General features: G+C 42.9%; 1 protein-coding gene across 1 annotated transcript in view; it reads right to left on the reverse strand.

Annotated features, from left to right (window-relative positions):
• Hip1 (Huntingtin interacting protein 1) overlaps positions 1 to 16,198 on the reverse strand; it is a 189,424-nt gene that overhangs the window by 66,792 nt on the left and 106,434 nt on the right. The window contains exon 8 of the mRNA XM_080277509.1: positions 4,312 to 4,484. Coding sequence (XP_080133635.1) covers positions 4,312 to 4,484 — 173 coding nt within the window. The remainder of the gene's footprint in view (positions 1 to 4,311; positions 4,485 to 16,198) is intronic.

Consider the following 16,198-nt stretch of genomic DNA (forward strand, 5'->3'; position numbering starts at 1 on the left):
TAGGTTATCAAGTAAAAGTCTCTGTGACTCAGACCTTGCCCTGTATACCTCTCTTCTAGCCCTACGCTTGGCAGCCAAGTACTGTATTCCTCCTTGCTACCACCCTTCTTCCATTCCCGGAAAAGCCTTCTTTTCTCCTTAACTGCAGCTTCTACACCCTCATCCCACCATCAAGTTACTTTATGTCTTGGTGGTCCTCTTGTCCAACCGCATGTTACACACATTAATATACGTATATTGGAACAAGAGGTCCAGGAAGAGATTAGTAAATTATACAAATGAAAGCAAACGGTCCTGACGAGATTTCAAGTTGGGTATTACACAAATGTGCAGAAGAGTTAATAAGACCAAAACAATTAATATTCAAGGAATCCTTAAGACAAGGTAAACTATTTGATATTGGAAGAAAGCAAACACTGCTCCCCCCTTCAAAGAAGGAAACAGACAAAATCCACTTGACTACTGACCAGTATCGCTGACCAGCAATGTAAGTAAGATGTTAGAAAAGCTGATAAGGAAAATTTGGGTAAATCATCTGGAAAAACACAATTTGTTAACAGAATGACAGTTCGGTTTATGAATGGGAAAATCATGTTACCAATCTATTAAGCTACTCTGACAGAGTTGCATAAACAATACAGAAAAGAGAAGAATGGGGAGACAGCATCTGACTGGATTTCAAGAGGGCATTTGACATGGCACCACACCAAAGACTTTTATGGAAACTGTACCATCAAAGAGGAATCCAAGGTAATCTGTACTGCTGGATGCAAGATTTTCCCAGAAAAAGGGAAATGAGAACAATACTAGGGGCAAATTACTCATCATGGAGAAAAGTGACTAGCGGAGTCCCACAGGACTCAGTGCTGGCACCAATTATGTTTTTAGTATACATATAAATGACAGGGACAGCAACACTGGAAATGGAAGCCATCTAAATATGTTTGCTAATGATGCAAAAATATAGAGGAACATTACAAATACAGATTCTTGCAGAGAGCTACAAGAAGAATTAAACAAGTTTCATGAATGGAGCATATCAATGAGAAATTACAGAACATATACACACTGCTTGCTAATGTGAGATTAGCATTCACACAGATAAATGAAAACATGCTGAGAAAGATAGTCACATCATTCATTAGACTAACTCTGGAGTATGCTTCTGTGGTCTGGAATCCATATCTCAAAAAAAACATAGATTAGACTGAATAGTACAAAAGTCCACTACAAGATGGTGCCCATCTTATAGTGGACTTTTGTAGAGGATCTAAGCTATGAAGAAAGCCTGGAAAAAATTAAACCTACCAATATTATAAAAGAGAAGGGAAAGAGAAGATGTGATTATGCTATATAAATGCATTAGAAGAATGGAGAAAATAGACATAAATGAGTATATAACCTATGGGGAAGCAACATCAAGAGGGCATCACAAAAAAAATAAATAAATAAATAAAAAATAAAAAAAGAATGATGGTGAAGAAGTAAGGAAATTCAGCTTCATAGACAAGGCAACTGACCAGTGGAATGCACTACCGAATGATATAGTGTGCCAAAACTATTCATAAAGTCAAAGATATGTATGATAAAAATGGTTCAAAACAAGGGACAGTATGAGACTGATTCATTCATATAGAGATACAATTAGGAATGCACACACACACACACACACACACTCACACAAAATGATGAAAGACATTACCCCTCTCTCATTTTGCAACCATGAGTGTAATACTGAACAATACTGTAGCCACTACCACTATTACCATCACTATTCTAATTTCTCTTCCCTACCTAAGGATGATGTGAAGCAAAGACCCTGAAAACAAGAAAAGAGGAAAAACATAAAAAGGGGAGAAATAAACAATAAAGTTTGAGACATACTGTAATAATAGAAAAAATATATATACTCCTACTCCTCCTCACCACCTCACCTCAGCCTAAGGATGGGGTGAGGTAGGATGCATATAAAATAAACAGAGAAGTGTGTAAGTAGGACAAATGTCAACAGCATGCCCAATGAAATGGGATATACAACCACTCACACATCACTGAAACCCCTGGAATCCTGGCTCCACTCACAGACCTAAACTAGCTGCGCATTTTTGTGAGGCATTTTTCTTTCAACAGTACATGCACTTCACATACTGTACACCTGCTGTAGTGAATTAAACTGTTGATAAAATCTAAAGGTCAACATCATCTTAATCCCATTTTCAGATACAGGTAAAATATGGAGAGTGCAAAAGAGAAAGAAATGAGCTGGTAAAAAACATAAAGGTCAAAACTATATTACCAACTCTGAGGTGTAAAGTAGATTAATCCCTTCTGTAAAGCAATAACAGTACTAAAAGAGAGAGAGAGAGAGAGAGAGAGAGAGAGAGAGAGAGAGAGAGAATTTATATTATCAATTCATTCATTTGTGGTAGGTGGGGAAGCTCACCATCCACTCACTCGATGTAGTATTGCTCTCAGGTGTCTGCCCTTTCCTCGCCTCAATCCTTCTTTACTTCCACCCTCTTGTGTCTGTCTTTCTTTCCTTAAGTCTTTCCTCGTCCTTCTGCCCATGGGTGACTTTACACTCCCTCTTCCATCTTTCTTTCCTTCATTATTTCCTCTTCCTTCTGCCTGTGGGTGACTACACTGAGTGACAAGCCAAATGGTTTCCTGTACACCAGGAAACCATATACTACGCTGGGTGGTAACCATATAACCAAATTTTGGCATCTGGTGGTTTAGTGGGTAATTACTGCGCTCCAGTCGGATTGAGCTGGTGACGGTTTATATCCAAAGGGTGGTTGGGGTTTACTGCTCATGTAATGCCACTCAGAGATGAGTGAGGCTGGTCACTCATCTTAAATGTCAGAACCAAGTGCCTAGCCCCAGGCTCCTATGCTCCTCATGGGGCAACGTAGGATTGGATGATGGATGGATGGAATTCTTTCGTCATCACTGCACAAGTGATGAGTATAATAATAGGAGTATGAAAAATTTTCTTTTTCTTAAAGTTGGTGGAGGTGCTCACCATCCACTCACTCGATGTACTGCTGCTCTTGAGTGCCTGCCCTTTCCTCTCTTCCTTCAATCCATCCTTCCTCTTCCTTCTTTCTTTCATTCATTCTTTCCTCTTCCTTCTGTCTATGGGTGACTCTACACTCAGTAACAAGCCAAATGGTTTCCTGTACACCAGGAAACCAATTACTAAGCTGGGTGGTAACCATATAACCAAATTATGACACCTGGTGGTTTAATGGGTAGTTAAGGCACTCCAATCGGATTGAGACAATGCAGGTTTATATCCAAGGGATGGTTGGGATTTATTGCTCACGTGATGCCACTCAGGGATGAGTGAGGCTGGTTACTCTCATCTTAACCCCTAAAAGACGGATGTCCACATAAGCTGTCCGAGGGTACTAGGGCCAAAAAGATGGGAGTCTGCATATGTGGCCAAATCCCCACCCCCACCCCCCACCCAGGCCCCATCCCCCCCACTGCCCCATCTACAACCCCTCACTCCCCCAACCCAACCCTCCACCCCCCAACCTCCATGCCCCCCACTGCCACCCTACCCCCCACCATCCCCCAACCCCTAACCCCATCCTCCATGCCCCTCACCATCCCCCCATCTCCCATCATCCCCCACTCCCTATCCTCCCCCAACCTCCCACTCCCCACAACCCCACCCCCAAAACCCCCACAACTCCCACTCCCCACCCCCTACCCCCACCCTATCCCTAACCCCCTATCACCCCTACCCTACCCCCCACCACCATCACCCCATCCCCCCACCATCACCCCCCATCCCCAACCCCCCTCCCCCCACCATCACCCCTCACCTCTCCACCACTCTCCCCCACAAACCCCCCACCATATCGCACCCGCTGATTATGCCCGTCCTGAGCATATGGCAAAACATTCCGATGTCCATCTTTAAGGAGTTAAATGTATATCAGGACCAACCTGCCTAGCCCCGGGCTCCAACGTTCCTCATGGGGCAACACTAGATTAGATGATGAATGAGTGAAACTAACCTTGATCTTATGAAAAGTGTGGTGGTGTGGGGGGTGCACTGTTTATATCTGGAAGGCAGGGGGATCATCATGACTGAAAGTTTGAAAACAAATGCCTTGGGGGAATGAATGATAGACACGGACACTTCAGAAGCCCCTGCATCTATAAATGGAGCACTCACAACTACCAATCAATGTGCCACTTTGATGTTTATATTCTTCAATCTCCTTTAAATGCAGAAAGGTATATAATGCTGGAAGGAACGAGGGTGTATTAGAGAGAAAATAACAAAATCCTTACCCATTGTGATGATGAAGATGGTGTGGATGGGGTGGGATGGGAGGAGGCTCAGGGTCTGAAGTGTCAATGAGAAGTGTGTCTGAGGTGTCACCAAGGTCTGGCTGTTCCTCTACCACCACTACTGGGGTTTCATGACTCCCTAGCTCTGCTTCAACTAAAAAGTTTGGAGCATCCTGCAAATGAATGAAACACAGTAATCATCAGAATTACCCTTATCCTATTTCTTGAACGGTCACAAAGGGTTAGCATTATATTGCTTATAAAGGCAACAACATGCTTGCTGCTTTCAACTTTAGTCACCTAATGGTGGTTCCCCATGCTCTGATCTCTGGCAGCCTTCCTATTCAGTCCCTCATCCCTGAGGTCATACACTATGACTCTGCCCAGTCTTTTTTGGTCTGCCTCTCGCAACTCCACCCTTGATGTTCACACCTCTCACCTTTTGCATCCAATTGTCATCATCAATACAGTGAGACTTCAATATACAAAAGGGATGGGGACCAAAAAAAACTTTCGTAATTCAAAATTTCGTATATCGGAATGGTTTTCCCCACTGAAATATACAGAAATGGGGGGATGCATCCCAGGACCCCCTCATACCTCCCACCTAAACTTTACCCCTCCTATTTTGAAGTAATACCTACAGAAGTAAGTAATACCCGTAGATGCGGAGAAGGAGGTGGTCAATTTCTTGTACATCTCCTTTTTTAGGTCATAGTCCCAGTGGAGGATGCTGCAAGGCCTAAAGCACACCCAATCTCCGAGACTCCCTATCCCTCCTCGTGTCATCTTATGATTTCCAATTTCCTCTCCAGAGTTAGAGTATGGTGCTGCTGCTTCTTTGCAGCGGGCTCCCCCGATGCTGGTGATGATGCAGGGCACTTGGGAGGCATGTCTAAACAATACGGAAAGGTGTAGAGCTGCGAAAATATCCTTACGTACAGTGAAGCAGTGAGGAAGGACGTGGACTCGGTTCAGGGACAATTCGCCGTGATGTCAATTCACCATCAAAACATGAATGATTCCCCGTAAGGACAATTCACACCCAAGACGATTCCCCGTCATTCTATAAACATACTTAATTGATTAATACTATAATAACTAATTTCTTGGGGAACTATCAAGGTCTACGGTATGTTCATTCAACAGCGTAGGCTTTGGATATTATTTATAATTTGCACTTGTAGTCAATAATTAACTTTCTTCTGCCTTGCTGTGGTCGACTTTGAATTATAATCTGGCGTCTCCCATAGCTGTCTTCAGTAACTTTTATTGTAATTTTTGGATGCAGTATGTTGAGACTGATTGATTAGCTGAGAATGCAGACGTAATATGAAGATTATTCATATAATTTTTGAGTATGTCAATCGTTCATTTGAGGTTTTTAGGAGTTTATATAAATGCCAATGTCTCATATGTAGCCTTATGTTAAATGATGAAGTGAAACATTGTACATCACCTGATTCATGTTTCAATATATTTATATATTTTTCCATTAATATCAACTATTTGATGCCATATTTTACATTTATTATAAAAAGAATAAACCACCATCACCTTAATACCTCATATAAATCAAAAACTAATATACAGTAATCCCTCTAATATCCGGACGCCCAATAACCGAACATCCCCACTAACCGAACCTTATCGTCCTGGGATCAAACATTCCCAAAATGGTCCGAAAATCCAAAAAAATTGGAAAAAAAATCGATTTTTTGCCGTCCGTAATTTGAACTTGCCGCGCGCGCCGCGTGAGAGCATTGTTTTGGTTCGTCGTTCCTCCGACGTCCGATAGAGCGCCGCTGCATCCTCCCCACTTCCCGCCTGTCTCTCACCGCGACAAGACCTACGCTCTTCGTCATGGCTGCCCACGTGCTCGCTTTTGTGGTGGTGCCGTACTTGCTGCAAGGCCTCCTGCTGCTCTCTGCCCTACTCTTAGTGTGTGTGATGATGGCCCCGCCTCCTGAGAAAAGGAAGAGAGTGGTGTTGACTCTGGAGAAGAAACGGGAGATATTGGAGAAGGTTGATGCGGGTTGGTCTTCCTCTCGCATTCTCCGCGAGTTCAACCTGGCCCGGTCGACTTTGTTTGATATCAAGCGTTCCCGAGACAAGCTCATGCAGTACACGGCTGACTTCTCGTCGAGAAGCAAACGCAACGTGGAGAGGAAGGTTATGTTTACTCCCAAGTATGCAGAGATCGACCGCTCCACGTTGATTTGGTATCGACAGCAACGTGCAGCTGGTGTGATGGTACGTGGAACGGAGCTGAAGGCTGCTGCTGAGAAGTTTGCAAGGCTTCACGACGCCCTAGACTTCAAGGCATCCGAGGGTTGGCTCTTCGCGTTCAAGTTGCGACATGGCCTTACTAACCGTAAAGCACATGGCGAAGCATTGGACGCTAACGAGGATGGAGTGGACGAGTTTCGGCACAAGGTGAAAGGCTTGATCGACAGGGAGGGCCTCACTCTCGGTCAAGTCTATAACGCTGACGAAACTGGCCTATTCTATCGCTCGGTGCCAACGAACACTCTCGCCGATGAGACGGAGAAGCGTGTACCTGGCCGCAAGCTTTCTAAGGAACGGATATCTGCTTTGTGTTGTGCCAATGCTAACGGCATGCACCGGCTTAAGCCCGTTATTGTTGGCCGTGCAAAGCAGCCTCGGTGCCTTCGTGGGGTGATGGATGTCCTTCCTGTCGTATGGTACCATTCTTTGAAAGCATGGTTCACAGCTGTGATTTTCAAAGACTGGTTTCACCATCACTTCGTCAAGGAGGTCATACATTACCAGACGAAGACACTGGGAATTCCTCGCGACCAGGTAAAGGCTCTCCTTCTCCTCGACAATGCACCTGCCCACCCGTGCGACAAGGACTTGGTTGCTGAGAATGGCCGTATTAGGTGCATGTTTCTGCCACCTAATACGACTGCTCTCATTCAACCAATGGACCAAGGAGTGATCGTGGCAACAAAGCGCCTGTACCGTCGGAAGTTCCTGGACGAGGTGATGGTGGTTCTCGAGGACGAGGACGAGCGCAGGGAAGGACGTGACACTCGAGGCAAGCGGACTTTGGAAAACCTTCGCCGCTACAACATCAAGTCTGCGCTGTACAACTGGGCTAGTGCATGGAAGGAAGTCCCTGTGAAAACTCTTGAAAATGGTTGGTCTCGTCTGCTTCTCGGAACAGATGTGGAGTACGATTTCCTAGGGTTTGACGTGGATGACTTCCATGCACGGCTACGTACGCACGGCGACGATGTTGATGTGGACGATGTTCGTGAGTGGTTGGACGACGACGAGGGCGATCCTGGGTATCAGACGTTGTCTGATATCGAGATCGCGTCTTCGGTTGCTGGTGTCAGTCCCGAACTTGAAGATTCCGACGACGAAGGCGATGATGATGCAGACTCCGCCCAGCAGGACACTACTCCAGCCATCCCCAAGCTGAGCGCACTCCGGGAACATCTAGAGTTCGTCCTAGACTACCTGGAACACCCGGACTGCGACAGGGAGATGGGGCCCTTGGGACTCGTGGAGGAAGTGCGTGCTTTCCGGCAGCGCATCATCAATCGCCAGAATCGTCGGTCCTTGCGTCAGTCAACGATTGACAGTTTTTTCAGGCCCGTGACCCCCGCTGGGCCAAGCCCTGGTTCCACTCCGTTGCCTCCCCAAGACAGGCCCTCATGCTCCGAGCCACAGCCCAGCACATCAGCTACAGTGGAGTCACCGCTCGACGTGAGTTTGCGGCTGTCTTCAGAGTCTTCTGTAGTCGGTACGCCATCACCACTACCCACCGATGCACCCCTTGGACGCCTGCCAGTGATACTCTCGGGCTCTGACAGTGAATAAACAGCAAGAACTTCTCCAATAGACCACACGGGAATTTTGAGTGTTGTGCAGTGAATATTACGGTGTGTTTTGTTAAGGTTTTCAAGTTGTGAGAAAAGACTAAGTAGAACAGAAATTTACCGTAACTAACCTTCTTTGTTTTGGCTTTGGAAACTTAAAAAACTTGGGAAAAGTTAATGTGCAACACTTAAATTTAATGGAACATTATTTGGACTAAAGTGAACACTGTGAAAAGAACGGACTTCTGTGTGTTAGTGACTAAGTTCAGTGCAAGACTTCAGGAAGAGTGTAGTGCAAGTGCTTCAGGAAATCGTTCTTACTGTCAGAGTCCGAGAGGAGGCGGTTATTCATCGAGGTGGCCAGGGACTTGCTGTAAGTAGCCAAAATGTTTCATGTTGTACTATTTTCCATACTATATTTACCAGAATGTTTCATATTGTATTTTTTCCCATACTATACTTACCAGAAAGTGTCATACTGTACTTCTTTCCATACTAAACTTACCTCATGCATGTGCAGTAGGAATGTGTTTTTCAGAGTTCGGTTAGGTTCGGTTAGGTTAGGTTCGGTTAGAGTCCATAAGTACCAGAATGTTTATTAATGTATGAACATACTTCTAAACCCACATTTTATGTGTCTATTGCATTTATTTCAGTCATTTATGTGCCTTATTGGTGTGATTTGGGTGTTAAATAGGTGCTATGCATGTCCGGAGGGAGTTGTATAGGTGTTTCTCTGTGTTAGGGTCCGTAAGTACAAGTCCATAAGCTGGGGCCCAATATCCGGACAAAACCAATATCCGAACCTACCGATGGCTCTATTGATCCGGATATTGGAGTGATTACTGTACTTGCTAAATAAACTATGTAAATAAATGACGGGGAATTGACCTGATAGCGAATTGTCCCGACACCGTGGACTGAGAAGCATGCAAAAAACTGTTTACCAGAGAGGGGTTAGTTCATCTCATCGCCACAAACATGGGCCCATTTTGAGTTTTTCGTATTTCCTTTCGTATCGCTTCTCGTATCATTGAGACAGATATTTTAGTATTGTGGAATCTGTTTATATTCATCGCTTTCGTAACATCAAAAATTCGTACTTTGGGTTTTTGTTTATCGAGGATTCACCGTACTCTCAACATGTCCGAACATAACACCAATACTTTCAAGTCTCATTCTTCCTCTCAACTTTTCTATCACCATCCTAGCCCCCCCAGGCCTCTCATTCAAGGATGCACTACAAATCTACCTTATCATCATTTCTGTACATTTGAGACTAGAAACATCTTCCTTTACTGCCCAGCTCTCATTACTATACAGCATTACACTCCTACTACATGCCACATACAACAGCCCTTTAGCAAGGAGAGTGAGCCCTCTTAACGTCAGAAAAAGCAAGAGATCCTCAAATTCCTCCAACTACTCCATATCCTAGTCACAGAACTAGCTCCAGACCCACCTCCAGCACATAACATGTCCCCCAAATAGTAAAACTGCTCCAAACAGTAAAGAGACTCTTCAACAAGAAAAATCCTTTCATGCCTCTCAATCTGTACATGCACTCCCTGACACACTGCACACATAAAACCAGCATTATTTCACAGCTACATAATACCATTACATCTATTATGCATCCACTTATGACAAAGACTGCACAAGATGGAGTTACTTCCCACGCGCTTGTGGGAAGCTGCAAATGGCCTCATTCCCTCTGCTTTGATAGTACTGCCACCAGACCAAGATATCATCACTTTTGTTTTATCCGCAATTACTCTCAAACCCTTGTACCCCATTCCAACTCTCTTCTTCCTAAATCCTTCCTCCACCTCCCTTTCATTCTCTGCAATCAACACCAAGTCATCAGCAAACATCTCCCGCAGGAGTCCATTTCTGAAAGGGATAAACAGGGAATAGTAATGAGAGACTCAAAGGTTACTGAAGGAAAAAATAGTAAAGGTGATGGTGGATAAACCACCCATTCAGCCTGAAGGGTCTCCTGTACTGTAATATACAATACTGTACACTTTCTGGCTGCCAGAGTTTAAAATGAGCTACAAACATTTCGATAATAATGTATATAGTTGATGTTTTTCTTGTTACGTGTACCAGAACTTTGTATTCTTGTTGAATTTTGTAAATGTTGAAAAGAGTAAAGTGATGGTTACTGACAGAGAAGGTGATTTCCAGTGTGAATGGAGAGAGACTGGAATTGGTGAGAGAGTTCAAATACCGGGTAGTGACAGAAAAGGAGGAAAATGTGCAAAAGAAGTTGAAAGTAGAATGACACAAGGAAGGAAAGTAGCTTGTGCTATGATGGCCTTGATAAGAAACAGAGGCTTGAGTGTTGTAGCTTCATGAGGCTTACATGAGGGAATGTTATTGCCAACTTTAAAATATGGATGTGAAACTATGGTGTGGCATGAAAATGATGTCACGAGTAAGAGCAGTGGAGATGGGACTGCTGAGGAATGTATGTGGAGTACAGAGAGTGGACAGGATACGAAATAATGTGATCCATGAAAGATGTGGTGTGAGGAAGTCTGTGGACACCAGAATCGAAGAGAATGTACTGAGATGGTATGGTCATGTGGAGAGAATGGATAACAATAGAGTAGTAAAAAATGTATATCTGAGTGATTTTGAAGGAGGAAGGAGGCAAGATAGGCCAAGAAGGTGGAAAGATATGGTGGATGAGTGTGTGAGGAAGAGAGGTATGGAAGTCGGTGAGGCTAGGGGACTGACAAGCGATCACGCAGGCTGGATGAATGTTGTGAGAAGTGCATGATCAGGGATCTGGCACCCGTTTTTAACACGACAGCGTCCGGACTGACTCCATCAGATCCATTTATGTAAAGCTACAGAATGTGGTGAACATATTTGGCGTATCAGACAGAACCAGGATTCCAGGGGCTTGAATAATGAGTAAATGGAAGTGTGGCCCACTGGATTGGTCACTTAGGCTGTCTAGATGTGCTACTCCTCACCCTGCCCTAGAGGGGGAAAGGAGGTCCAGATGATGATGAAGATATGATGATATACGTCATAAACAGTTGTGTCTGTAAGTGATTATTAATAAGAAGAAAACAATGATTGTTATTTGGGGGACATGTTCTGTGCAGGAAGTGGGGTTGGAGCTAGCTCTGTGTCTAGGGTAAACAGTACCTGAAGGAAGTTCAGGGAGCTGCTGTTCCTAACACTCGAGAGGTCTCTCCCTCTGTGCTAAGGGATCATTTTATGCAGCATGTGTTTGGAATGTAATGCTGTATGGAAATGAGACCTGGACAGTAAAGAGGATATTTGTAGGCTCAAATGTTAAAAAATGACAATGATTAGATGGATGTGTAGCGTGTCCTCGAATGCGAGGCCTGGGAGGGAAGGGGGGCTAGAATTGCAACTGAAGAATTGAGAGGAAAGATGGAACTTGAATGTATTGGTGTTGTGATGAGGAAGGGTAGATGGAGGTGGTTTGCGCATGCTGAGAGGATGGAGGATGACAGCTGGGTGTGGAGGGTGAGAGAGGTGAATGTCGGAGGGAGGGTTGTGAGAAGCAGACCAAAAACGACCTGGGACGAAGTCACTGAGTGTGACCTTAAGGTGGCTGTGAGACATCGAGCAGCATGGTGAGCCATCATTAGGTGACCAAGGCCGATACATGCAAACATACTGAAAAGCCTTTACAAATGATACCATATGATATACTGAATAATGATGGAAAAAGAATTCCATCTCCCACCAGCTACACATACACGTTTTGTTATAATACATACAGTATGCAATGCCTTGTTCAGTCAAACTAATATAATTTTCTTAATTCAATAAAATTAATAAAAATCACTCTTTCTCAAGTACTTAATGCACAGTATGTCTTACTGCAAACAGATGCTCTCTACTACGAGCCATTCCTGAGACCTCTCTTTTCATCACTCACCATATACAATAAAAGTCCTGAAATCCAAATGGCAGGAGACCGAGGGTCTTTCGGACTATTGTTTTTATCGGACTATTGGGAGGGACCTCTGAAAACATGAGAAATATGTGAAGTACACTCACGGTCACTAATATCTGCCCAGTGAAGCCCCCTTCCTACCCCTGTATACACAGGAAAGAGGGGAAGGGGGATGAAACGAGCTCCACCCGCCTCTACCCCAGCTCCCAACCCTCCACCATACCCCTAGCCAACTCCCCACCCCACCCGTCATTCTTAACTCGCAGTTACATCTCAAGCTGATTTCATGTTTAACACTCTTGGTCCCACTACTAATACAAACATAGAACACTAGGGTATGTAAAAAGTATATAATATAACTAACAACACACTGCAGCAAGAAATTAATGCATTATGACGTTGACAGTAATAACAAAAACGTTAACAATGGCCACATCAGGCTAATGTGTTGCATTCACTGCTTTGCAAACACACATACACACACACACATGTGGAAGAAGAACAGAAAGAAGTGGTCAGCTTAAGGGAAATCATTCAGGAAAAAAGGGAAATGAAAAAGAAAAAAATGGAAGAAAATGTAGTGAAAACATTGAAGAAAAAAGAGAAAATAGCGAGAAAAACTGCAGAAAGGAATAGATGTGTGGTAATATTTGGAAACAGACAGGAGGAAGAAAACGTTTGATCTGTGAGACTCGAGAAAGACACGAATCTGGTGAGAAAAATATTGGACAAGATCGACCCCGAAGGAAACAAGTGGGAAAAAGAAATTGAGGAAGTAAGGAGGACAGGGCCATATAAGAAAGGGGAAGCAAGACCAATGAGAGTTAACTTGTCATCAGAAAGAGTAGTAAATGATATACTTAAAGTGACCTGGAAACTGAGTAAAGAGGCAGGGATGGAAAATATTACAGTTAGAAAAGATATGAATGAAGAAGAAAGAGAAGTTTTAAAATCTTTGAAGGAACAAGCAATGGAAAAAAATGACAAGAGGACAGAGCAAGAATGTAAAACTTTTTTTTGGAGAGTGATGGATATGAAAGTAAGGAAGTGGTATGTGAGGAACTAGAAGTGAAGGAAACAAGGGGGATGGATATGAATACGAAAAAGGGAAGAATGAGTAAAGATAAAACCAGTGCAGTAAATCTAAGTATCATGTATAGCAATGTGGATGGGTTAATATCTAAGAAAGGGGAAATTGGACACCATATAAAAGAAACCTGAAATTATTTGCTCAGTGGAGACTAATTTACCCCGAGATGTTGATACAAAATTATTTGGATGGAACAATTATAATATTTGGAGGAAGGATAGAGAAAGCAAGTTTGGGGGAGGTATAATGATTTTAACCCTTAATGACCTAAGAGCAAAAAATATAGAAACTGAAAATACCATAGCTGAACTATTGGGAGTTGAAACAGAAGAGTTATGTAATAATAGATGTAATAGTATTTTATATGCCTCCCAAAACTAGGGCATGGACAAAAGAAGATTACAAAGTTAATAAGAGAATCCATTATTAAACTAAAGATGATAACTGAACGAAGAAACAGAATAATAATAATGGGAGATTTTAATTGCAGAGAAGTTGACTGGGAAAGTATGGATGCCAGGAGCAATGAGGAATCATGGGGAAATAAATTAATGGAACTGGTGATGGAAAACATGTTCTATCTATCTATCTATAGCCCGACGCCCTAATCCCGCAAAGGGTGGCCGCAGACAAAACACCTCCAAGTCACTCTGTCGCCCACCATTCGACTACCCTCCCCCCAACTCACCCCCCCCTCCCTCATATACCTCTCAACTCCATCCCTCCACCTCACCTACATACACCCTCTTAGTCAGTCTTTCATTCTCCATTCTCTCCACATGTCCAAACCACCTCAGTGTATTTCTCCTAATCCACATCTACCCCACAACGTTCCTTCACTTCTTCATTCGTCAACATGTTAACCCAAGTAATTAATGAAAATACAAGAATTAGGGGTGGTGATGAACCATCAAGGCTCGACTTAGTATTCACAAAGGACCCAAATGATCTGAGGAATACAACCTACCAATGTCCCTTTGGTAAAACTGATCATCTGGCTATTGAGATGAAAGTGGTGGGAGTAAGGGAAGGAGAAAGAGATAAAAAACACAGAGAAAATAGATACAATTATGGGAAGGCAGACTTTGCTTCCCTGTGGAACTTTTTCCAAAATGTACTCTGAAGTAAAATGAATATGATCACATATGTTGATGAGAAATATGAGTTTCTGATAGAAGTGTATAAAATAGGAGTTAGTAAATATGTCCCAAAATTTTCTGCAGCTATGGAATGGAAGAAAGAATGGTTTAACAACAGATACAGAATGGCACATGAGGCAAGAAAAAGAGCATGGAATAAAGTGAGAAGAAGATATAGTGAAAGGGCTTGGGAGGAGTACAAGCAGGTAAGAAATGAATAAGTAAGTGTGCAGTGAGAAGAAGAAAGAAAATATGAAAAAGATATTGTAACTAAATGTAAAAAAGAGCTGAAACTATTTTATAGGTCTGTAAATGGTAGGTGGTGGCTACCATCATCCACTCACTTGATGTGGTGCTGCCTACTTCTTCCTTAGCCTTTATCATTCTTTTTCTGTGTCTGCCCTCCTCTCTTCCTATTTTTCCCATCTTTCCTGTTACTTCTTAATGCTTTTCTTTCATTTACAGGTGGCTTTACATCGAGTGACAAGCCAAATGGTTTCCTGTAAGCCAAGAAACCACTTACAATGCTGGTTGGTAACCATATAACCAAACCATACGTGCTCCCTACATGTCAACAAATGGGTTGGTGAAGGGTTAGTGCCCCTCTCCGTAAAACAAATAACTCAAAGCCAAATTGCCACCCCTTACGGGATTATGGCATCTGGCAATAGATAGATAGATAGTTTGTAAATGGTAAAATGAAAATTCAGGACAGTATAATGCGACTGAGGCATGGAGATGAAACTTGCGAAAGAGAAGAAGATTTGTGTGAAATAATGAACAACAAACTGCTGTCAGTCTTTGTGTTGGAAGAGGAATTTAGGGAACCTGAAATAGAACCCAGGATGACGGAAATGGCAGAAATTACTGCTGACGTGAATGAGGTGCTGCAGCTGATGAGGGATTTGGATGTAAGAAAAGCAATGGGACCAGATGGTGTGGATGGATGGATCCTGAAGGAATGTGCTGACCAGTTAGTGTGGCCTGTTTATATCATCATCAAGACTGCTAAAGACTGGAAAAGAGCAAATATTGTGCCAATCTTCAAGGGAGGAGATAAGGAAGATCCACTCAATTACAGACCTGTATCTCTTACTAGTATTTTTTGTAAAATCTGCTAGAAAATTATTGGAAAAAGATGGATAAAGTATTTAGAAGAAAATGAAGTGATAACACCAAGACAATTTGGTTTTAGGGAAATAAGATCATGTGTTACTAACCTATTAAGTTTCTACAGTACGGTAATTAATGTCATACAAGAGAGAGAGGGATGGGCAGATTGTCTATCTTGATTTCAAGAAAGCATGTGACAGGGTGCCTTATAGGAGACTGCTGTGGAAGCTGAAGACCTTTGGAGGGGTGCATGGGAAACTATTAAGTGGATGGAAGATTATTTGAAAGGAAGGCAGATAAGATCAGTTCTAAGAGACAAGGTTTCACAATGGAGAAATGTGACTAGTGGAGTACCCCAGGGCTCTGTCTTAGCCCCAATAATGTTTCTGATATATGTGAATGATTTACCAGAGGGTTTAAATAGTTACATGAGTATGTTTGCAGTTGATGCTAAAATCATGAGACATATTAAAGATACTGATAGTTGTAAAAAACTGCAAGAGGACTTGGACAAACTCCACAGATGGAGCCTGACTTGGAAAATGGATTTTAATGCCAAGAAGTGTCATGTACGTGTTAGAAATGGGAATGAGTGAAAAAAGACCGCACTGGACATATAAAATGGACAGTGAGATAATTTGTAAAAGAAAAGATGAGAAAGACTTGGGAGTGACTATTCAGGATGACTTGTCACCTGAAAAGCATATAAACAAAATCACTGGGGGGACTTATGGATTACTGTCCA

This window comes from Coenobita brevimanus, chromosome 70 (assembly GCF_032717465.1).
Source record: "Coenobita brevimanus isolate Jiangsu-jjx chromosome 70, ASM3271746v2, whole genome shotgun sequence".
Classification (NCBI taxonomy): domain Eukaryota; kingdom Metazoa; phylum Arthropoda; class Malacostraca; order Decapoda; family Coenobitidae; genus Coenobita; species Coenobita brevimanus.